This window comes from Aquarana catesbeiana, linkage group LG04, assembly GCF_042186555.1.
Source record: "Aquarana catesbeiana isolate 2022-GZ linkage group LG04, ASM4218655v1, whole genome shotgun sequence".
Lineage (NCBI taxonomy): Eukaryota > Metazoa > Chordata > Amphibia > Anura > Ranidae > Aquarana > Aquarana catesbeiana.
Genome location: NC_133327.1, coordinates 42,038,285 through 42,062,744, shown reverse-complemented (window position 1 = coordinate 42,062,744; position 24,460 = coordinate 42,038,285). Strand labels below are relative to the sequence as shown.

Here is a 24,460-nt window from a genome sequence, read left to right as displayed (position 1 = left end):
AGTCTCTACTTCCTTTTCACAGAGTTCACAACGTACCTACAGAAAAAGTAAAAAAACCAAACGGTCAATCTCTGGTGATGACCTAGCACCAAAGAAACGTATGGTTGAACCCACACCAACATTCTACACCTTCTACTGTTGGAACTCATCCTGATCTGGGTAAAGGTAATTCACATGGTGTATAAAGTTTTCGCCCGGAAGGGCCTATAGGTGATGGCTTATCCTCTTCAATTCACATGGGTGCGTCTTATGCTCATGACACACTTACTACCACCACTATCCATGATGACAATTTTTTAGCACACCGCCTAGAACACTCTCACGACACATAGCCAACTTTGGGGGTATTGAGGAAGTACCAGAGATTAGCGATACTCTTATGCCCCGTACACACGGTCGAACATTGATCGGACATTCCGACAACAAAATCCTAGGATTTTTTCCAACGGATGTTGGCTCAAACTTGTCTTGCATACACACGGTCACACAAAGTTGTCGGAAAATCCGATCATTCTGAACGCGGTGACGTAAAACACGTATGTCGGGACTATAAACGGGGCAGTAGCCAATAGCTTTCTTCTCTTTATTTATTCTGAGCATGCGTGGCACTTTGTGCATCGGATTTGTGTACACACGATCGGAAATTCCGACAACAGATTTTGTTGTCGGAAAATTTTATAGCCTGCTCTCAAACTTTGTGTGACGGAAAATCCAATGGAAAATGTGTGATGGAGCCCACACACAATTGGAATTTCCGACAACAAGGTCCTATCACACATTTTCCGTCAGAAAATCCGACCGTGTGTACGGGGCATTAGTGTCATAAATCTGTCCAATTATGGACTATCACCAACACAAATAGCTGTTCTTTCCAAAGGACTTAACTTCTGCCTAGACTCAGATCTGAACGTCTTTGATACCATCAGGGATGTCCAGCTCTTTGCCAGGAGTCTCTACTTCAAAAGCCTATATTCCAAGAATACCATACCACAAACATCAGATACTGTACAAACTGATGAGGCACTTGATAAATTGTTAAGTCTTTTGGAGTACTCAGATCCAATTGATCTAATCGATACTGGGGATATTGAGGCGCTGTTACAGCAGCACATTGACACTAAGGATGCACCAGAAACCCGTTCCCTTACATTTAAAAAACAATCTGATAAATTTCCTTCATTCTCTGATAACCCAAATCTTTGTCAATCTAGTAAGTGCAGATATTAAAAAAGTTCGGAACAAGAAGTACGGATTTAAAAAGTAATCTAACCAGAGAAGAGAAGATTGCATTACAATATCTCAAAGGATCAACATGGATTTACTATAAAGCCATCAGATAAGGAGGGTAATATAGTCATAATGACAAATGATCAATTCAAGTCCATGTGTTATAAAATCCCCCAGAATCAAGCCTGGTATAGAGAAATTACAAAAAGCACCATTGAGAGATTTGACAAAAATTCTACTCCCTAGTTGATGAGGCTCTTGCAAACAGAGCGATAGATAATGACACCTGGCAATTCATACGTATTCCTGTAAAAAGCTGCGCTCAGAAAGACTCAGTCTATGCAAATGACATCAAGGAGATTTTTAAGTCCTTTCAAAGTAAGAACACCACCACCGTGTACTTCTAAGCAGTAGTGACAATCCACCGTAGTAGTTAAACCTGCTTACCAGATGGCAAGCATAAAAGGGCAAGTGGCTATAGCCCAGCCAAGGCCTTTTAGCTTGCTTGCGCTCCCGGTGTTCATATGGGGGGTAAATCTCCAGGCTCGCTTGCGCTGTCACATATCACCATTCAACATGAGAACCACGGATAACCCAAAAGGAAGAAGAACTCACCATAGTATAAAATACTTCAGATATTTATTAAAAAATGTAGTCACTTGTAGTCACTTCCCAGATGCGTTTCGTCATCACCTGACATTGTCAATGGGTTCCCCATTGACGTCAGGTGATGACGAAACGCGTCTGGGAAGGTACGCATTGACGTCACCACGCTTTTGGAGTGAGAGAACGGGCTCCGTTTGTTTGTATGCCAGCCGGCTTTTCGTATATGCAACTCTGCTAACATAATTGTAAGTGACTACATTTTTTAATAAATATCTGAAGGATTTTATACTATGGTGAGTTCTTCTTCCTTTTGGGTTATCCGTGGTTCTCATGTTGAATGGTGATATGTGACAGCGCAAGCGAGCCTGGAGATTTACCCCCCATATGAACACCGGGAGCGCAAGCAAGCTAAAAGGCCTTGGCTGGGCTATAGCCACTTGCCCTTTTATGCTTGCCATCTGGTAAGCAGGTTTAACTACTATGGTGGATTGTCACTACTGCTTAGAAGTACACGGTGGTGGTGTTCTTACTTTGAAAGGATTTGAAAATCTCCTTGATGTCATTTGCATAGACTGAGTCTTTCTGAGCGCAGCTTTTTACAGGAATATCTATTTTGGTGTGATCGCACTATATGCTGCTGCCGTTTTGTATTTTCTGGTCAAGCGCAGTTTTCTCCATTTATATAATTCATACGTACCAAATTTGCTAGAATACCAATTTTTTACAGTTTATCTAAAATACACAAAGATCTACAAACACCACCAGGTAGACCAATTATTTCGGGGGTGGGTAATATTACAGAAAATCTCAGCCAATTTATCGATGCCAATCTAAGACCTTATGTAGTTAACCTACCGTCCTACATTAAGGACACTATCCATATTCTTAAGAATTTGTAAGGTATCCATCGTACCCCTGATACACTACATTTTACTGTAGACATCGAGGAGTACTACAGCTCGATCCTCCATCATTTGGGGATTGCAGCTGTAAAGCATATACCTGTACTCTCACAATCACATAAGGATGACTGGAAAATCTGGAAATTCATTATTTCATCCTTGGAGTTTATCTTGCAGCACAAATGTTTCTCCTTTAATGGCTCCCATTTCCTCCAGGTGCAGGGGGTAGCAATGGGGACATGTTGTGCCCCGTCCAATGCCAACCTGTACCTGGGGGAGTGGGAGCGTTCCCTCCTAGATGATGAAGATTTGTCTACATTAATGAGCCATATTACCACATGGTATTGCTACATTGATGACATCTTCATCATCTGGGAGGGACCGGTTGACATACTTGACGCCTTCATGTTGGCCATTAACAAGAACACTTAACCTCACCTGTTCTATGTCTTATAGTAGATATGGTTACGTTCTTGGACGTCAAGATTGTAAAGAACCAGGATGGTACCCTTTCGAGTGGCTTATTTGGTAAGCCTACTGCAGGGAACACCATTCTCCATGCATTGAGTGCATATCCCACACCTCTCATACAGTCTATTCAGTACAGTCAGTACCTAAGATTGAGAAGGAACTGTTCAACAGAGACCACATTCTTATTAGAAGCCCACTGAAAATGAGATTTTTAGAACGTGGATTCTCTTACTTGCCTCAAAAAGGCTTTCAGACGTGCCAGGAATCACAGTAGAAATGGCCTCCTTTTCCCTAGTCATCCAAAGGAAAGTACAAAACCTTTGACTTTGCGCATCATTGCGCAGTACAACAATCAACATAAAACACTTAGGAAAATACTGGAAAAACACTGGCACATATTAACAATCGACCCAGTGCTGAGCCCACACATACTATCACACCCCACAATCGTAGATCTAAATCCATCAAGGATGAGTTAGTCCAAAGGGAGTTCATGGCCACTTTTAGATCTCACCCTTTGCTAAAATGTAGGGAGATTCACCTGTGGTGGATGTGTCACATATCGCTATATGAATACTCATGCAGACGCACTACTACCCAATGGTCGTCCATTTAAAGCTCAACATTTTACCAATTGTAAGACCGCTGGGGTAATTTATCTACTCACTTGTCAATGTGGCGGCTTTTACATTGGCAAAACTTAGCTGGAATTTTGCAAACATGCTAGGCAGCATGTCATTAGCATGCTGATGGCAAACCCTGAACTCCCTTTGGGGGGACATGTCTGCCGTCATCATGCGGGAATATGCCCTAGTTTCCATTTCTTAATATTAGATCGTATCCATCAAAATTCAAGAGGAGGAGATTGGAACAAACTCCTTCTACAGCATGAAGCACGTTGGATTATGGAGCTGAATGCCACCCCCCCGGCCTTAACACCCAATTAAGCTACAGACCCTTCTTGAAAGGGTTTGACTCAGGGGTATGCGAGAAGGATCTCTAGTTGGATGTTTTGTGGGCATAAGCATATCGTTGTATAATGTATATGATGTAACAGCTTGCAAGATGTATATATTCTTTTATGTATTTTGTACACTGATATGTATTCTTGCATTGTCACACTTTTTCTAAGTGTTTTCTGTATGTTTTTACTTTTTATCTGTGTCTCCATATACACTTCTGAGACCCCCTCTTGCATGTGCCCCGTGGTAGTCTTATAATCCCTTGAGGCCAAGTTTAACAACTGCCAGTCATTTACTTTTATATTTCTTCTCTCTGTCTGTTTCTCCCTCTTGTTGCTGCTGAATGTCAGGTTCACTGGCGCTCCTGCGCTGTTATTATTTAACTCTGTCCATTCCCCATTAATTGCCTTTTCTTTCCCCTTCCTCCTCCTATGCATCACTACTGTGTATGCCTATGTGAGGAGTGAATCATGCTGTTTACATCCTTCTGACACCGCCACTGCCTGTTTCGCCTTGTTTGTGTGGTGGGAATTGCACCGTAGGTTTTTCGTCGCCCCCTGGCCCCTCCCTATGCATATGCATAATTTTGGACATGGGAGGAGACCATCTATTTCGCAGCTCTGATTGGAGCTATCGCTGCGGCTGTTGTCGCACCCTTGCTCGGCGATGCCGCCGAGCACTTGGGATCATGGTGTGTTGCGTGGCGGCGGCATTTCTGCCTATACTTGCCCTCACTGCACCTCCTATTGGCTAATCTGTGACCCTCGGCCTATGACGCTGCACACGACATGCACCACCTGGTGCACATGCGTGGGCGTTGTCCTTGCGGCCATTTGAGGAGGAAGTTCTCTTACCTGCTGCCACTTCACTGCACCGCTACGATGCTCTGCTCCAAACTGGACTGTTTGTGTTGCTCAGCCCTTCTAAGGTTAGTATAGCCATACTATACACATGTTTTCTATAGCTCTGGGATGCAATGCTGCATCCTAAGGAAAACTAGCTGTCACATTCAGAGCTTCTGTCTGCTTACCTTAGGGATACCGCTATCCTTTATATGACCCTCTGATTATCATTATATATACCATTCAAATTCATTAAACCTTGACTCTAAAACAAATATGCATGGTGCTCTGAATGATTATTACTAATATCTAGCACCAAATGCTTTTCTTATATCAATACTGTTTTGGTTTTTTTGTATGGCTACATACCTAACAGGTATTGTATTTATGAAATATATTTGCTCTTTCTTAGGGTCTCTGCTCTCCCCTAGGGGTACTGGTCGATACCATCATCACACAGCAGCACTGTTTGGGTTTCCACTGTGGGTGTAATAGCTTTTTTTTCACTTATTATCTCTTCAGATGTTTCCTCCTTTTCCCTTGAAGCACTAACATTTTCTTAGGCCCTGCATTTACCCTGACCTCTCTGCACCAACCGTGTCTGTTTCTACCCTCAGCCATACCACATGTGGCAGATCTTGTTGCATTTTCTACTTGACTGGTAAGTTTGTTCTTACTTGACTTCAACAATGCTCATTCCTTTGACCTCGAATATGAATCTGATGTGTGACTTTATCTCATTATAGAATATCAATATAGCAGCACTACCTCATATTTGTTATATGATTCTGTCTATGTTGTATATGCAATTATTTGTTGGTATAGTATGCACAACATATTTTACATTAATACATTTCTATATCTTTCTTCCAAATACTTGCTGATTAGCTGCCTTAAAAGTCCCTTAGTATTTCCCTGAGGGGTACTTCTTATATAATATTGTTCAATTTGGGATGTTGGCAACACATGGGTCTTCTCAGTTGGATCACTTATAAACTCTTGTTTTTTGCATGGGACCCCCCCCCCCCTCCCCCCTTAAAATTCATACCAAGGTTTGTTTTTTACATTAACAATTACACAAGATCCTCATCTAAGATAAAGTTCTAATCTAGATGTTTACAAACAGAACAAAGTGTCCAGGAAATGTAATTTATTTGAAATCTAACTGCTCGGAGGCAGGAGGCGGAGCCTAGCAGAGCAGACATGCAGTGTTAGAGCTCCACACCGCTGAGGAGAGAAGAGAAGGACAAAGCGGAGCCTGCAGGCTCAAAAGGTATCCATTTGAACCTTTTTGCCCCAGGAAACAAACTGTGAAAGTTTGGGCAGGAAATATGGTACTGGGAGGAAACCGTGGCAGAAATAAAAATCACCTCACAAAGAGCTCACAGGCACTCACTGCAGCTGAAGCAGCTCCAGTCACCTCACAAGATACAGCATCAGGGCGCTCTCACAGACAGAAAATGTCACAGCAAGACTCTCCATTTGAGTCAGATACAGAACAAATCCTCTCACGAACTTCTCCACAAGCCTCCTCAGTATCCCCAGTAATATTATTACAATTTGAAAAGATGCTTCATAAGGCTTTAAAACAAACCTCAGACCAAATAACAAAAAGCCTAACCAAAGAAATAAGAGAGCTGGGAAACCGCACCGCAGCCTTAGAAATAAAAATGGATGAAATTGAAATTACAACCCAAGAAAATATAACAGAATTGGAACAATTAAAAAAAGAGAATTTAATACTTCAAACTAAGCTCGAAGATTACGAAAATAGAGCCAGACGTTCAAACTTGCGCATAAGGGGAATACCTGAAACTGTGACAGACCTGCAATCTACTCTTACTGCTCTATTACAAGAACTAAAGCCAGATATCCCTATTGAACGTTTAGAACTGGACAGAGTACACAGAGCCCTCACAGCCAAAAAGAAAGATGGACCCCCACGTGATATAATCACAAAATTTCATTATTACAGAACGAAAGAACAAATACTAATTGCTGCAAGAGAAAAAAAGGAACTAAATTTTCAAGGACACAATTATCAAATATTTGCTGACCTATCCCAACTTACTATTACTAAAAGACGATCCATGAAACCCCAACTAATGGAACTGCAACGCCACAACATTATGTATGAATGGGGCTTCCCCTTTTCAGTCAGATTTAACTACCAAGGTACAATTTACAGAAGCAGATCAGCAGATGAACTACAACAAACCCTTTTAAAATTAAATCTGACAGAACCCACAAGCAGCAACACTCCCACACGCAGAAGAATGGCATCATCTTCACCTTCAGGCAGCACCCAGAAAATTTCAGAACAAAATGGGAATCATCATTCTCACAAAAGAGGCCGTTATGCCACATCATCCATGGACCAAGAAGATTCAATGGACTGACAACCTAATTCCTGATATCTCTTCATTTATTATACTAAGAGATGGTTCTCTATAAAAAACCTGTATTTATAACTGAATGTAACTGCATTCTGATAGTCACACACTGTGTGGGATCATGTTACATTCCAGTTATATTTCCTATTACTTCTGATTCATATAGCCTTAGAATATATAAGTGAAATAAGGAAATTCTTGTTCAGTTATATATTATCAGGTAATAACAATAGATTTATTACTTTTTAGGATAAATATGTTCAATAATCCAGAAGTAATGGAAGCTTTTTCTTTCTTTTCTTAAAACAAATATATTATTATCTAACTAGTTCCTGGAATTATGTTTTTGTTTATTCTAATCTGAAGCAATACAACCTCAATTTTATGAGTTAACATATCTAAACAGTTACATATGAATAAAATATGTAATTGTTTACTCTAAAAGGGTTAAAATCCCAAAATAATTCAAACTATCTTCATCAATACCAAAGTTATTAACAGTACCTTTCTAACTGAATTATTTAGCCTAGGGCAAGACTAACCATATACAACCACCCTGGAATAAATAATTTCAACAAAAACTATATTCTGCACTCCAATTAATGAAACATCATTTTGATGTCTTTTGACATAGCACTTCTCTCCTGTAAGCGGAAGATCCGTGTACCCCCATTAGCCCTCCTCATTCTCCCAACCATATTATGTGGGAGTGTGACGAAGACACTTATTCCCCTGAGAGAGATATTTATTCTCTTTCACGGGTAAATTGTGATTACTTGCAAAAAATAATTTATACAATGTATCATCTAATCTCATATGTTTTTTGTTTACTCTTTACTCCAGAATTCACTGTTTTTTTTTCTATCTATTCATCTCTTCAGTCCACACAGGTTGATCTGCGCAGTCAGCTCTGCATAACAAAAAGTAAGTCAAAACTATTTGATCTATTGCCATGGCACCACTGAATATACTTTCCCTGAATGTTCAGGGAATAAATGTCCCTCAAAAAAGGACCAAAGCCTTCCGTAATTTCCATAACAAGAAGGCTCACATAGTATGCCTCCAAGAAACACACTTCACCAAAGATTCTACTCCAAAATATATTTCTCCTTTTTATCAACAAATTTACGCGGCTTCTGCCTGTACCAAGCAAAGGGGAACTCTAATTGCATTTTACCGATCCACACCATTCACCTTATCATCAGAAATTAAAGACCCAGAAGGTAGATACCTGATACTCATGGGTTATATAATGGATACAGCAATCACGGTGATTTCCTACTACGCTCCTAACAAACAACCCACACCATTCCTCTCACATATATTACAAGTGATTAATACACACAAAATAGGAACAGTGATAATGTGTGGGGATTCGAACCAGGTCCTCCTCCCATTTCTAGATAAATCACCTTTTACACCATCCAAAATAACCTCTAGATTACCTTTTTCTCAACTTCTTTCCAAATACAATCTGGTAGATGCATGGAGAGAAAGTAACCCAATGAAAAAGAAATTCACTTATTTCTCGCACCCTCATCAAACCTTCACCAGAATAGATCATATTTTTCTAACAATAGGAATGATACCAGAAATTATTGCATCAGATATAATTCCGATTCCGTGGTCTGACCATAATGCAGTATACACTACTATAGCCTCAGCCATACCAAAAGCGCATGACCCAACGTGGTACTTACCGGACATAATGCTCAAACACCCACTACATCAGATGGCCATTGAACAAGCTTTAAAGGAATACATATCAATTAATAATACAACAGACATCTCCCCAATAACACTGTGGGAAGCTCATAAGCCTGTCTTGCGTGGTACAATACAAAGACAAATGGCACTATTTAAACGGGAATGCAAAAATCTAGCAAAAAAACTAGAACTCAATTTTAATGCAGCCTACATATCATTTCAAGATAATCCATCTCAGAGTACAAAATCTCATCTTGAAAAATCTAGATTGGAATACGATCTATTTCTCACTGAGTCAGTTGATAAATCCCTCAAAAGCTCCAAACACAATTTCTACATGAATACAAACAAACCAGGTAGATATTTGGCTCGGGCATTAAATTCAACAAACAAATCTTTCAAACCAATACGTTTGAAATTATCAAAAAATGTTTACACTTGTAATCCAGTTAAAATAGTCCATAAATTTCACTCACATCTCGCAACTTTATACAAGACAAACAATGAATTTAATCCTACAGAGGCTGAATCCTTCTTCTCAAAAATAACCTTACCTGAGTTATCTCAGAATCAAAAAAGCAGTTTGGATGAGCCTATAACTATAGATGAAGTTGCTAACGCCATAAAAGACCTAAAACTTAACAAAAGACCAGGCCCAGACGGCTACTCGGCTTTATACTATAAAACAATCTCAGAAATACTCTCTCCCATTCTCACTGAAACTTTTAACAAACTTCTAGATGGACATTCTTTTCGGCAAGAAACACTAATGGCAATTGTTTGTATGATCCCAAAACCCCTTTCTGATGATACTTCGTGTGTGAATTATCGGCCTATCTCTCTGTTAAACCTCGATATTAAATTATTAGCAAAAATAATAGCAAAACGCCTCAATAGCATTATAGGAAAATTAATACATAGAGATCAAGTAGGCTTCATGCCAAATAGACAGGCAGGCGGTAATATACGCAGGGCAGTGTTATTGGCACATATTGCTAAAAAACGGAAAATCCCTTTATGTTTTCTATCTCTCGATATTAAGAGGGCATTTGACACAGTATCCTGGCAATATATGCAATATTCATTACAAAAATGGGGTTTTGGACCCCACTTTTTAACATGGATCAAAGCATTATATAATAAACCCAAAGCCTATATAAAATATGCTGGATACAAATCTGAAGCCTTTAATATCGAAAGAGGTACCCGACAGGGTTGCCCATTATCTCCCTTATTATTTGCCCTTATACTCGAACCCATGGCCCAATACATCAGAACAAACCAAACTATAACTGGCATTGAAGTAGGAGGTATTACACACAAATTATGTATATTTGCAGACGATATATTACTTTTTCTATCATCACCACAGGTCTCTGGTCCTAACTTAATACCAGCTCTTGATGGATTTGCAGCCCTATCCGGCCTTATGATTAATCCTAAGAAATGCCTAGTGCTTAATATTTCACTCACAAACATGGAATTGATCCCGGCTAGGGCTGTACTCCCATTCAAATGGGCAGAAAAATCAATCACATATCTTGGAATTCATTTAACAGCATCTCATTCTGACTTATTCTCAACCAATTATCCTCCTGTATTAAGACAGATCACAAATCTAATAAAACAATGGTCGCAACTTCCTTTATCCTGGATAGGGAAGATTAATGCAATCAAAATGACTATTCTACCCAAATTGCTTTATCTATTCAGAGTCCTCCCTATTCCAATTCCTTCCTATTTTTTGAGAATAGTACAAAAAAGAGCAACTTCGTTTATATGGGGCTCTTCTGAACCACGTATACCTATACACACACTACATCTTCCCAAAAATAAAGGAGGCCTGGGATACCCTAATTTTACTAACTACTACAGAGCAGCACATTTGGCCAGTCTGTCCAAATACCATGCAAAACAGGAAATCCCATTATGGGTATTTATAGAGGCTTCAGAAAATGACCCTCTATTAATATCAAATTTATTATGGCTTGATCCTAAAGACCGCTTTAAAATTCATAATCCCATAACTAAACACTTCTTATCTCTCTGGGATAAACTAAAAACCCAATATCAGTTACAATCTCCACACAATCCTCTCCTTTCTTTTATCAGAAATCCGGCCTTTTATCCGGCATGGATCTACCCAAATTCTTTTAAAGCTTGGACAACATCAGGCATTCAGACACTAAATGACTTCATAGCATCTAAATCATTCCTTTCATTCCCATCGCTTAGAGAAAAATATGATCTACCAAACTCTGAGATATTTAGATATCTCCAAATCAAAAATTTCTATACACCATTCCTAAAGGAGGATACACCATTATCCCAATTATCCATTTTTGAGTCAATCTGTACAAAAGATCCATTTGCCAAAGGTACAATTTCATCACTTTATAATCAATTATATGGAGTAGCAAATCTTAATAGACCCTCTTACGTTCAGAGGTGGGAGGAGGACTTGGGACGAACTTTAGAAGACACGGACTGGTCTAACATATGGCTCACATCTAAGTCATCTTCACCCAACAGCTTAGCACTGGAGACAAATTATAAAGTCCTAACTCGCTGGTACCTTGTACCCGCTAGAGTGGCAAAATATTCACCTAATACCTCAGCTCTTTGTTTTCGAGGATGCCCAGAAATAGGCACATATTTACACATATGGTGGACGTGCCCAGTAATCCAAACCTTCTGGAAGGAAGTCTTCGTGATTGCATCTAAAATATTTTAAAAAATAATACAACCAGATCCATATTTAACTGTACTTAATCTAAAACCGGAATGGTTAACACTCTCTCAATTCAAACTTATGATCCAACTAATAATGCCTGCAAAACAAACAGTGGCCAAGGCATGGAAATCTCCTACATTGGTACTAGCAGAAACAATTCACAGAATGAATAATACAATGTCCCATGCTAAGATGTAGCCATCGATCAAAATCAAATTCCAAAATTTGAAAAACTTTGGCATCCTTGGATAAAACAACAGTTCCTGTCAAACTTCAATGACTCTGTCCTGTTGCCATGGTAACAGATTAAATGACTTACAGAGACACCCATTCTAAGGCTTCAAAGAGAACTAAAAAGAATAATAAACAGACGAGCGGGACAACCTTGTGGACCATACCTCTACCTTTCAACCCTTTTTCTTCTTTCTCTTTCCTTTTCTCCACCTTACGATTAAAGCTTATTATCAGAATTTATTTGACCTATATACACTCTACTTGTAAACAATATGTATAGTAGGTATAAATCATTTAAATACCTACAAAAGTAACTAAGGAAATGATATATATCTTTAATTTAGGTTTACGTGAACCCAATGTTTAATATTTGAAATTTCATGATATTTACCTATATAAACCCTACTGTAAAACAATGAGCTTACTTTATAGATCCTTGTAAACTTACTTTACGTATCTTTTTAACATTGTATACTCAATAAACTTCTTTTGACAAGGAAATCTAACTGCTCTATGACCTCCCCATAGCAGATTTACTGCTAGAGGGCTCTGTGCAGAATCATTTATATACAGGTGATTCTGCACTTCCAGGCTTTGGGCACGAACATGCGCCGCCAGACCAGATGTCCGCCATGACCCCCCGATCGTTCGTTACGCTGACAGAATGGAAGTCTGCCTATGTAAACAAGGCAAACTGTCTGTGATTACAGAATACATGGATCCTGTGCTTTAGTGAAGCAGAAACACTGATCCATGTCTTCAGGTAGTAAAATCACCTCCCCCACAGTTAGTAAGCACTCCCTAGGCACTCCCTTTGATCACTCTCAATGTTAACCCCTTCCCTGCCAATGTCATTAGTACAGTGACAGTGCATATTTTTAGCACTGATCACTGTATTAGTGTCACTGGTCCCCAAAAAAAGTGTCAAAAGTGTCAGTTAGGTGTCTGATTTGTCCGCCGCAATATCACAGTCCTGCTATATGTCGCTGATTGCCGCCATTACTGGTAAAAAAAAAAAATTTAAATTTAAAAAAGAAATAAAACTATCCCATAGTTTGTAGACGCTGTAACTTTTGCACAAACCAATCATATACGCTTATTGGGATTTTTTTTTTTTTTACCAAAAATATGTAGCAGAATACATATTGACCTTAATTGATGAAGAAATTCATTTTTTTTTTTTTTACATTTTTTTATTGGATGCGTTTTATAGCAGAAAGTAAAAAAAAAAAATATATATATATATATATATATATATATATATATATATATTTTTTTTTTTGTTCAAAATTGTCGGTCGTTCTTTGTTTCTAGAGCAAAAAATAAAAACCACAGAGGTGATCAAGTACCACCAAAAGAGCTCTATTTGTGGGAAAAAAAGACATAAATTTTTATTTCCACGACCACGCAATGGTCAATTAAAGCAACGCAGTGCCATATCGCAAAAAATGGCCTGGTCAGGAAGGCGGTAAACCTTCCAGAGCTGAAGTGGTTAAAAAGTATTTCTTCTTTGTAAATGTCAGGTTTACTGTAATCCATTTTACGAATTAGTCATTTTTTTTTAAACGTACAGATGCACCACTTCACGGGCAGATTCAGGGTATCACCCAAGAAGGTTATTTAAAGGAATTTTACATTTAAATTTTTCACTTTAAACATTATTAAAATCACTACTCCACGTATAAGATCTAAGATTCTGCTCCTGTTTGTTTAATCACGTGCTTACAGGGCACTTGAACCCCCTTACTGCCCAGACCAATTATCAGCTGTCAGCGCTGTCACACTTTAAATGACAATTGCGCGGTCATGCAACACTGGACCCAAATTACATTTTTATAATTTTTTCACACAAATAGAGCTTTCTTTTGGTGGTATTTAATCACTGCCGTTTTTTTTATGTTTTGTTAAAAAACACGAAAAAATACCGAAAATTTTGAAAAAAAAAATCAGTTTCATAGTTTGTTATAAAATTTTGAAAACAGGTAGTTTTTCTCCTTCGTTGATCTGCGCTGATGAGACTGCACTAATTGACACTGATAGGCTGCACTGATAGGCACTGATAAGGCAGCACTGATGGGCACTGATAGGTGGCACAGGTGGACACTGAGAGGTGGCCGGAGAGGTGGAACTGATGGGTAGCACAGATGGTTAGCACTGATGGGCAGCATCAAAAGGGCACTGATAGGTGGCACTGAAGGGTACTGATAGGTGGCACTGATAGCTGGACTGATGGGTGGCACTGATGGGCACTGGTAGGTGACACTGATAAGAAGGACTGATAGGTGGCACTGATGATGAGGCCCTGATGGGCACTGATAGGTGGCACTGGTAGGCATTGATAGGTGGCACTGGTGGGCACTGATAGGTGGCACTGGTGGGCACTGATAGGCAGCAGAGATATGCACTGGTAGGTGGCACTGGTGGGCACTGGCAAATGGCACTGGTGGGCGCAGATGAGGCAGTGGTGGCTCTCCCTGTTCAGGACCGATGTCCCTCTGACAGAACCCGGTGATCGTTTTTTTTTTCCCTCCTCATGCTGTTAGTGTGAGGGAAAAAAGCTGATTACCGATCTTCTGTTTACATCACATGATCAGCTGTCATTGGCTGACAGCTGATCATGTGGTAAGGGTCTCATGGACTTGCTGACCACAGAGCACGCCGCATGCGGTGTGCAAGGGGCACGCAGATTGTGCGATCTCGGGGAGACATATATGGATACCCTCCTGGCAATTAAGGCCCATGCTGTAGCCCTCTTTCGGCTATAGTCCGGGCAGGAGGTGGTTGAATAGGGTTCAGATTTAGTGCAGTGGCTGGGAAGGGAAGTTAGTAAAGCTGAGCTTGTGAGTTTGTCAGGCTCAGCATTTCTGAGCTGTACTGAGAATGGATAATCCCGTCTCAGAGCCAGCCATCTGCTGTGATAAATTCATGTACTGGTTTCCTGAAGATATATGAATCAATCACAAGCACAAACATTTGTGATGCAGTGGTGAGACAGAATTCTAAAGCATGTCTATAATGCTCTTTATGAATATAAATGTATTTGCCTATCCTCAAAGACTTTTGAGAACCCCATCTCCATATGACAGCGCTCATGTTTTTATGCATTAGGGAACCTTTGGCAGAGCAGTGGGAGAAGCACAGGGACGGTGAGTAAATCCTGTCTATGATATCTCAGATAAAGACATTTATTTGCCTATTTGCCTATTCTTTTCAAACTACTGCACATTTTTGCCTTAAAGTGTTTGTAAACCTCAGACATGAAATATGAACAAAGCATATCCCTCTATAGCGTACACTTGTCTTTATCCAGTGCACTTGGTGTAATTTCTCTCTGCTGCCTCATTCCTCTGCTATCAGCATGTGTCACTTCTGAAAAGTTTTCCTGACATCTTGAGATAAAAAAAGTGACAGGGGCTCCAGCACACAGCCTGTGATTGACAGTCTCAGCTCTTTTTCTGTGTGCCTTGAGAAGGGGGTGTGTCCCTTCCCTCCAATCAGTTCTCACTGAGCTTTGTAACTTCAGCTCCCCCCCCCCGCTTTCTGGAAGCTCAGATAAGCTGTAAAAATGCACTTGGAACAGCTGTAGAGCATAGGAGGCAGCAGATAAACAGGTAAAACTTATGCAGGAGGATTTGTTTCATCTCTGTGTATCACCTGAGGCCAGTCACTCCACTGGATATATGTAAGGGTGTACAACCACTTTAAGATATAAAATACCTTGTATCGCTGGGTATTTCATCATGAGCAACAGACCCCAGCGCAGAGTGCTTGATGTCGTCTCCATTCCCGCGGAGAAAAGGTTCCTTACCAGTCTTGTTAGATTTTCATTATGAAAGTATGAATGAGGATTCCCAGCCTCCTGCAAATGATAACACAGAGAGTAAGTGAGTACGGTACGATTCCCCTGTAACCAGCCACCTGGTGGTGAAATACCGTACTGTAGCATGCTCAAATCAATACAGTGGTGCTTAAATAGTCAGTCTTCAGTCTAGTTCATTATGTTCCAGTACCAGGACCTCAGTGCCATATCATTTTAACACTAGGCTCTCAGCACAAGTAGCATAGGGAACAGATTGATGCAGAATCAATTCCCGTGTCCTCTGCCACAATGTCTCACAACACTAGAATAATGTGTTTCAGTCTACTGAGCCCTGTTCAGTAGGTCCTTTTCTCAACTATTCCCACTATTCAGCCACCTCATGTGGCTACTAGCCCACTTTCAATTATCCTTCACTCCCCCACAGAGATGCCTCATGGTCCTATGCCCGCCCTGATGGCTGCCTGCTCGGTTGTCCCCGTTGGGCTGTCCACCACAGCTCCCGGTTGGAGGTTTTCTCCGATGTTCTTGGCACCACCTTATCTCCTCACCTATAATAATTATTTTGTTATTCATCATATCGTTATATCAAATTTAACTGACATCACGTCCTTGGAGCATTGGCTTCCAGTGTGTATGATGTGGTTGCCATTGCATCGTGCCTCTCTCCTGGTCTGGGGGCCATGACGCGCATTACAGGCCTCCGCCTATCCCCCGCCTCTTTGACGCCTGGGGGCGGATGCGCTTTACTGTGTGTCAACGTCACGCACCCTACACTGTACGCGCGGCATCCTCCACGCCGTCACGTGCTTGCTGCCGGGCATTCTACACTCATTGGTAATGGAGGAGTTTTCTGGTTGCCGGTTGGCCGGAGATGTTTTTCCAACCATCGGCGCCCCTCCCCTCGAATCCTACTATATGGCGTGGTGGGCGGGCCGGCGGTGACGCATATAAGGGCATCTCTCCGGGCGGTCCTGGTACTCAAGGCTCCCAACACATCTGACCTCACACAGTTTAGAATCTTTCCTCCTCCTATTGGTTCCTCGTCCACAGAGGTACATCTGCACTCTTGCACTTTCTTCCACTGGTAATATAGTCTCTTATTCTCATCATTTAACTTATCCTTGCACTTTGTCACCGCTTCCCTGGCAGCCTCCAGGCCGCCAGTTTCCACCCTATCAATTTTCTTCCTTACCAGCACGGGTCCTTTTCTCAACTATTCCCACTATTCAGCCACCCCATGTGACTACTAGCCCACTTTCAATTATCCTTTACTCCCCCACAGAGATGCCTCGTGGTCCTATGCCACCTTGATGGCTGCCTGCTTGGTTGTCCCCATTGGGCTGTCCACCACGGCTTCCGGTTGGAGGTGTTTTCTGATGTTCTTGTCACCCCGCCACCACACCATTAACCGACAAACCTTAAATAGTAAGTACACACTTCGGTGTTATTTGGGGTTCTACCCTACCCCTATTTACGTCTTTAATGATGACTGACTATCTTTATATCATTTTCACTTTAGACTATCACGTGCATGCTGCTGATGAGTGGCGTATCAGCCACGAAATGCGTAGAGCTGCTTGATGCCGTGTTTCCATTTATCTATATTCAGATCTTCAAGCTACTATGCAATTTCTACTTCTACAGGTTCAGTGAGGCCTTAGGTCCTGCAGGCATTACCTCGCAATCATATTTTTATCCATTTTAACTTTGTTGAACTATGGAATTTTATTATGGTCTTATTTATGACATTATTGCCATTAATTTGTTTATTGTTTATTATTGTGTATAACCTTTTACTATTGACATCAGTGGTTACATTTTGAGACAATTGTGTTATCATTATGGTTACTGTTGTTATTGTGTTTACCATTTACACTGATATTAACATTATATGCATGTTTACAAGTATTTTACACAAATAAAATTCCCTCTGTTCAGCTAAACTACCTTCTTGCTACCATGTGCTTCATATAAAGTCCCACTTTCCTTGCTCCCCTCTTCTTGAGCTCTTGAGCCCTGTTCAATATGAAAAAGGGTCTATAAATCACTAACGGCTATGGAAATAGATAAACTGGATAAATACATGGTGTGCCATATGTAGGGGGTCAGAATATTTTTTTATGTGATATCCTGCTTTACTATCTATCTATCTATCTATCTATCTATCTATCTATCTATCTATCTATCTATCTATCTATCTATCTATCTATCTATCTATCTATCTATCTATCTATCTATCGCCTTGTTTGTGTGGTGGGAATTGCATCGTAGGCTTCTCGTCACCCCCTGGCCCCTCCCTCTCCGAATACACGGTATGCATAATTTTGGACATGGGAGGAGACCATCTATGTCGCAGCTCTGATTGGAGCTATAGCTGCGGCTGTTGCCACAGCCACCTTTTGTGGATATCACAGCTCCAAGTCGCTTTGGATAAGTCTCTATGAGTTTGCCACATCTTACCACTGGGATTTTTGCCCATTCCTCCCTGCAAAACTGCTCCAGCTCCTTCAAGTTGGATGGTTTGTGCTTGTGAACAGTAATCTTTAAGTCTGACCACAGATTTTCTATTGGATTGAGGTCTGGGCTTTGACTAGGCCATTCCAACACATTTACATGTTTCCCCTTAAACCACTCAAGTGTTGCTTTAGCAGTGTGTTTGGGGTAGGCATGTGCATTTCGTTTCGTTCCGAATCGAAATTCGGACGAATTTTTTATTATTCGGAAATTCGGATGCATCCGAATTTCCGAATTACAAAAGTAAAGAATTTAAACGAATCCGAAAAAAAAACGAACGAATTCGAAAACATATTCGAATCGAATTCGAAAACATATTCGAATCGAATTCGAAAACATATTCGAATCGAATTCGAAAACATATTCGAAAACATATTCGAATCGAATTCGAAAACATATTCGAATCGAATTCGAAAACATATTCGAATCGAATTCGAAAACATACTCGAATTCGAAAAAAATAGAAAACGTTTTTCTAAAAAAAAACAATAAATAAGATAGAATATAAAATAATAAAGCAATAGAATATATATATATAAATATATATATATATATATATATATATATATATATATATATATATATATATATTTTTTTTTTTTTAATTATTCTCTTCTATTGTTTTTTTATGCTTTTCTTTTCTATTATTTTATATTTTATAATAGTCTTTTCAATTCAAATTCAAATTCATTCTATACGAAATTCGAATTTCGGTACATGGCTTCTGAAGTTTGAATTTCGTATAGAATGAATTTGAATTGAAAAGACTATTATAAAATATAAAATAATAGAAAAGAAAAGCATAAAAAAACAATAGAAGAGAATAATAAAAAAAAAAAAATATATATATATATATATATATATATATATATATATATATATATATATATATATATATATATATAATTTTTTTTTTTTTTATTATTCTCTTCTACTGTTTTTTTATGCTTTTCTTTTCTATTATTTTATATTTTATAATAGTCTTTTCAATTCAAATTCATTCCATACGAAATTCAAACTTCAGAAACCATGTACCGAAATTCGAATTTCGTATAGAATGAATTCGAATTGAAAAGACTATTACAGAATATATAATATATATATATATATATTATATATTCTGTAATAGTCTTTTCAATTCGAATTCATTCTATACGAAATTCGAATTTCGGTACATGGTTTCTGAAGTTTGAATTTCGTATAGAATGAATTCAAATTTGAATAGAAAAGATAGAAAACAGAATAGAAGAAAATATAATATATATATTATATTTTCTTCTATTCTGTTTTCTATCTTTCCTATTCAAATTCGAATAAGAAATTCAAATTTCGGAAGATGGTTATATATATATATATATATATATATATATATATATATATATATAACCATATATATAGTTTACTTTTTCAAATTCAGTTATTGTTTTTTTCAAATGCGGTAGAATTTTTTCAAATTTTATAGTTTTTTTCGAATGTGGTAGAAATTGTTCAAATTTGACAGTTTTTTTTGAATGTGGTAGAATTTTTTCGAATTTGATATTTTTTTCGAATGTAGTAAAATTTTTTTTGAATTTGATAGTTTTTTTTGAATGTGGTAGAATTTTTTCGAATTTGACAGTTTTTTCGAATGTGGTAGAATTTTTTCGAATTTGACAGTTTTTTTCGAATGTGGTAGAATTTTTTCGAATTTGACAGTTTTTTTCGAATGTGGTAGAAATTTTTCGAATTTGACAGTTTTTTTTCGAATGTGGTAGAATATTTTCGAATTTGATATTTTTTTCGAATGTGTTAGAATTTTTTCGAATTTGACAGTTTTTTTCGAATGTGGTAGAATTTTTTCGAATTTTATAGTTTTTTTCGAATGTGGTAGAAATTTTTCGAATTTGACAGTTTTTTTTCGAATGTGGTAGAATTTTTTCGAATTTGATATTTTTTTCGAATGTAGTAAAATTTTTTTTGAATTTGATAGTTTTTTTTGAATGTGGTAGAATTTTTTCGAATTTGACAGTTTTTTTTCGAATGTGGTAGAATATTTTCGAATTTGATATTTTTTTCGAATGTGTTAGAATTTTTTCGAATTTGACAGTTTTTTTCGAATGTGGTAGAATTTTTTCGAATTTGATAGTTTTTTCAAATGTGTTAGAATTTTTTCGAATTTTATAGTTTTTTTCGAATGTGGTAGAAATTTTTCGAATTTGACAGTTTTTTTTCGAATGTGGTAGAATTTTTTCGAATTTGATATTTTTTTCGAATGTAGTAAAATTTTTTTTGAATTTGATAGTTTTTTTTGAATGTGGTAGAATTTTTTCGAATTTGACAGTTTTTTCGAATGTGGTAGAATTTTTTCGAATTTGACAGTTTTTTTCGAATGTGGTAGAATTTTTTCGAATTTGATAGTTTTTTTCGAATTTGTTAGAATTTTTTCGAATTTGTTAGAATTTTTTCGAATTTGATAGTTTTTTCGAATGTGGTAGAATTTTTTCGAATTTGACAGCTTTTTTCGAATGTGTTAGAATTTTTTCGAATTTGATAGTTTTTTTTCGAATACGGTCGAATTTTTTCGAATGCGGTCGAATTTTTTCGAATTCGAATACGAAACGAAACAAATTCCGAAAACGAATGTAATGAATGCAACGAATTTAACTAAACGAATTTAGTTAAATAACGAATCGAAACGAAACTAAACTAAACGAATTTTTTCATCCTGCACATGTCTGGTTTGGGGTCATTGTCCTGCTGGAATGTGAACCTCGGTCCTAGCCTTAAATCACACACAGAGTGGTACAGGCTTTGCTCAAGAATATCCCTGTATTTAGCACCATCCATCTTTCCCTGAACCCTGAAAAACATTGTGTTCTTTGGGTGATGTGTTGGGCTTGTGCCAGACATAGCATTTTCTTTGATGGCCAAAAGGTCCAATTTTAGTCTCATCAGACCAGAGCACCTTCCTCCATACATTTTGGGAGTCTCCCACATGCCTTTTTGCAAACTCAAAACCCATTTTGTTTTATTCTGAAAATAATGTCTTTCTTCTGGCCACTCAGCCATAAAGCCCAACTCTATGGAGCGTACGGCTTATTGTCGTCCTATGTACAGATCCTCCAGTCTCTGCTGTGGAACTCTGCAGCTCTTCCAGGGTTACCTGTGCTGCCTCTCTTATTAATGCCCTCCTTGCCCGGGCCGTGAGTTTTGGTGTGCGACCGTCTCTTGGCAGGTTTTGTGTTGTGCCATGTTCTTTCCATTTTGGTTATGATAGATTTGATGGTGCTCCTAGGGATCATCAAAGATTTGGATTTTTTTTTATAACCTAACCCTGACTTGTACTTCTCAACAACATTGTCCCTTACTTGTTTGGAGAGATCCTTGGTGTTTTGCTTGCGTCTATCTAGCAAGGTGGTATAAGCAAGGAAGCTGAGATTTCTGCAGTGTGTAAATGTGCTTTACTATATAAAGATGCTGTACATACAAAACTATTACAATATTAGGAATACAATACAAGACTGACAGATATCTATAACAAGCAAAATGCCTAGGTCTATATCAGTACAAGTACACTTAAAGGTTACTTATCTTGTGGTTACTGTATGTTAGTGATCTCCATTGGCAACAATTCTTCTGGAGGATCAGGCACTGTTCTTGTATCCTTAGTGGCTACTGATCTTCAAAGCATGATGATGTGTGTGTGTGTCCCTGTCTCTACTCATCCCTTTTATGTGTCAGGCTGTTTACCATAGTTACCAAACAACAGAAAACATACCTGTTTACTGTAGCTGTAGAAACAATGGACTGTTGAAAACTGTTAATTGAATACAACAAGGGTATCTATGTACCCATTGTCTACTCAAGCCAACACCTGACAGTAATCTAACAGTCATTCTGTCAGTTTGAGAGCTGAAAGAACCTCAAACAAGTAAGTTTCTTACTTGTTTACTGTAGCTGTAGAGACAATAGCCTGTTGAAAAACTGTCAATTGAATACAACAATGGTATCTATCCCCATTGTATGAATCAGCATTTGTTTGAGAAATCTACTCAAGCCAAAAAACTGACAGTAATCTGACCAACTCACTATTGTAATATTGTCCCATGTATCTGTTGCAATAACTCTCGGTGGAGCTGCTGGTTTAAGCGGGCTTGTTACCTTCACTCTCGATACCTCTGTTTCACCGGCACCGGGTCTAGGGTTCCGTTGAGTTTACCTCTGGACGATATAAGCACGAACACTTGAGTACGTTCTCAATGCTTTATTGAACCAAGTAACGAAGGAAGTAGCAGGAAAGAGGCAGGAGGGAAACTGCAGGGAAGCTCAAATACCTTTCTTTAGGATATTTAGAACGTCCTTTAAAGTTGAATACTATAATTGAATGCTCGCCTGGATAGGCCTCTCTCATTTGCCTAGCAGCCAGTACGTAGCACAAACAAAAGTCTCTGCCATAGACTTGTTTAGAATAAACCCGTATGATCCTCTGCCACAGGATGCACCAGTTAGCGGTGAATGTCAGACACAGTACTTGGATCTCTAAGCCAACCCGGCAGTACTATGTACTAAGACTACTACAGGATACGTCCTCCAACTGAGTCACCAGGCCCCTCTCCAGACCAGCACTCTGCGTGATCCTTCCATGACGGGTCCTCCCCGGGATCTCCTCGGTTGTCCAGCTTCTTCACTCTGGATAGACAGCTCAGGACCATTCCTCGGCTGCTGTGGTAGGCCCCAGACAGACTTCTGGGCCCACCCACACGCCGCCACGAGGTGTTATTCTAACACATACCTGTCAGCCAGGAGGGCCAGCAGGTGGCTGAAAACAAACCCCTAAACATGGCGTCTGTCCCATAAATACCCTTTCCCAGAATGCAACTCGGAGGACCACCTCCACCGAGTTGTCTCCGGGACAGAGGAGCACTCATACGCTTCGACACATTGCCTTTCCAACACCAGCTAAGGGTAACAACGACACCCACCGGCTCAGTGTGGAAGCACACGCAATGTCAGCCAAGCTGGAACAGAGGCAAATCTAACTTCCTCTAATGAGCAATTCACTAAATTTACCTATCAGATGGTAGATCATAAATCTACCAGCGCTACATACCTTATGTCTGATTAATATAAAAAAATCATATTTTTAACAAATGCAACACACTTGGTCTTCATGGCAGTGTTTCGTTAGTAGTGCCTCTTGCTTAGGTGTTGCAGCCTCTGGGTCTTTCATAAAGGTGTGTATATGTAATGAAGGTAATTGGTTGCACCAGAGCTTTTTATGGGCTTCATAACAAAGGGGGTGAATAAGTGCGAATAGATACAGTGCCTTGAAAAAGTATTCATACCCCTTAAAATTTTCCACATTTTGTCATGTTACAACCAAAAACATAAATGCATTTTATTGGGATTTTGTGTGATAGACCAACACAAAGTGGCACATAATTGTGAAGTGAAAGGAAAACGATAAATGGTTTTCAACATTTATTTACAAATATCTGAAAAGTGTGGTGTGCATTTGTATTCAGCCCCCTTTACTCTGATATCCTTTACTAAAATCTAGTGGAACCAATTGCCTTCCGAAGTCACCTAATTAGTAAATAGAGTCCACCTGTGTGTGATTTAATCTCAGTATAAACACGGCTGTTCTGTGAATCCCTCAGAGGTTTGTTAGAGAACCTTAGTGAACAAACAGAATCATGAAGGCCAAGGAACACATCAGACAGGTCAGGGATAGAGGTGTGGAGAAGTTTAAAGCAGGGTTAAGTTATAAAAAAATATCCTAAGCTTTGAACATCTCATGGAGCACTGTTCAATCCATCATCCGAAAATGGAAAGAGTATGGCACAACTGCAAACCTACCAAGACATGGCCGTTCACCTAAACTGACAGGCCCGGCAAGTAGAGTATTAATCAGAGAAGCAGCCAAGAGGACCATGGTAACTCTGGAGGAGCTGCAGAGATCCACAGCTCATGTGGGAGAATCTGTCCACAGGACAAATTATTAGTTGTGCACTCCACAAATCTGGCCTTTATGGAAGAGTGGCAAGAAGCCATTGTTGAAAGAAAGCC

The 24,460-nt window shown here is 39.0% G+C and overlaps 1 protein-coding gene and 1 long non-coding RNA gene across 2 annotated transcripts in view; both read right to left on the bottom strand.

Annotated features, from left to right (window-relative positions):
• Positions 1–24,460, bottom strand: part of LOC141139198 (uncharacterized) — a 1,175,459-nt gene that overhangs the window by 47,019 nt on the left and 1,103,980 nt on the right. The gene's annotated exons all lie outside the window — the stretch shown is intronic.
• LOC141139194 (cytochrome P450 2K6-like) overlaps positions 1–24,460 on the bottom strand; it is a 193,016-nt gene that overhangs the window by 38,949 nt on the left and 129,607 nt on the right. The window contains exon 10 of the mRNA XM_073625113.1: positions 15,796–15,937. Coding sequence (XP_073481214.1) covers positions 15,796–15,937 — 142 coding nt within the window. The remainder of the gene's footprint in view (positions 1–15,795; positions 15,938–24,460) is intronic.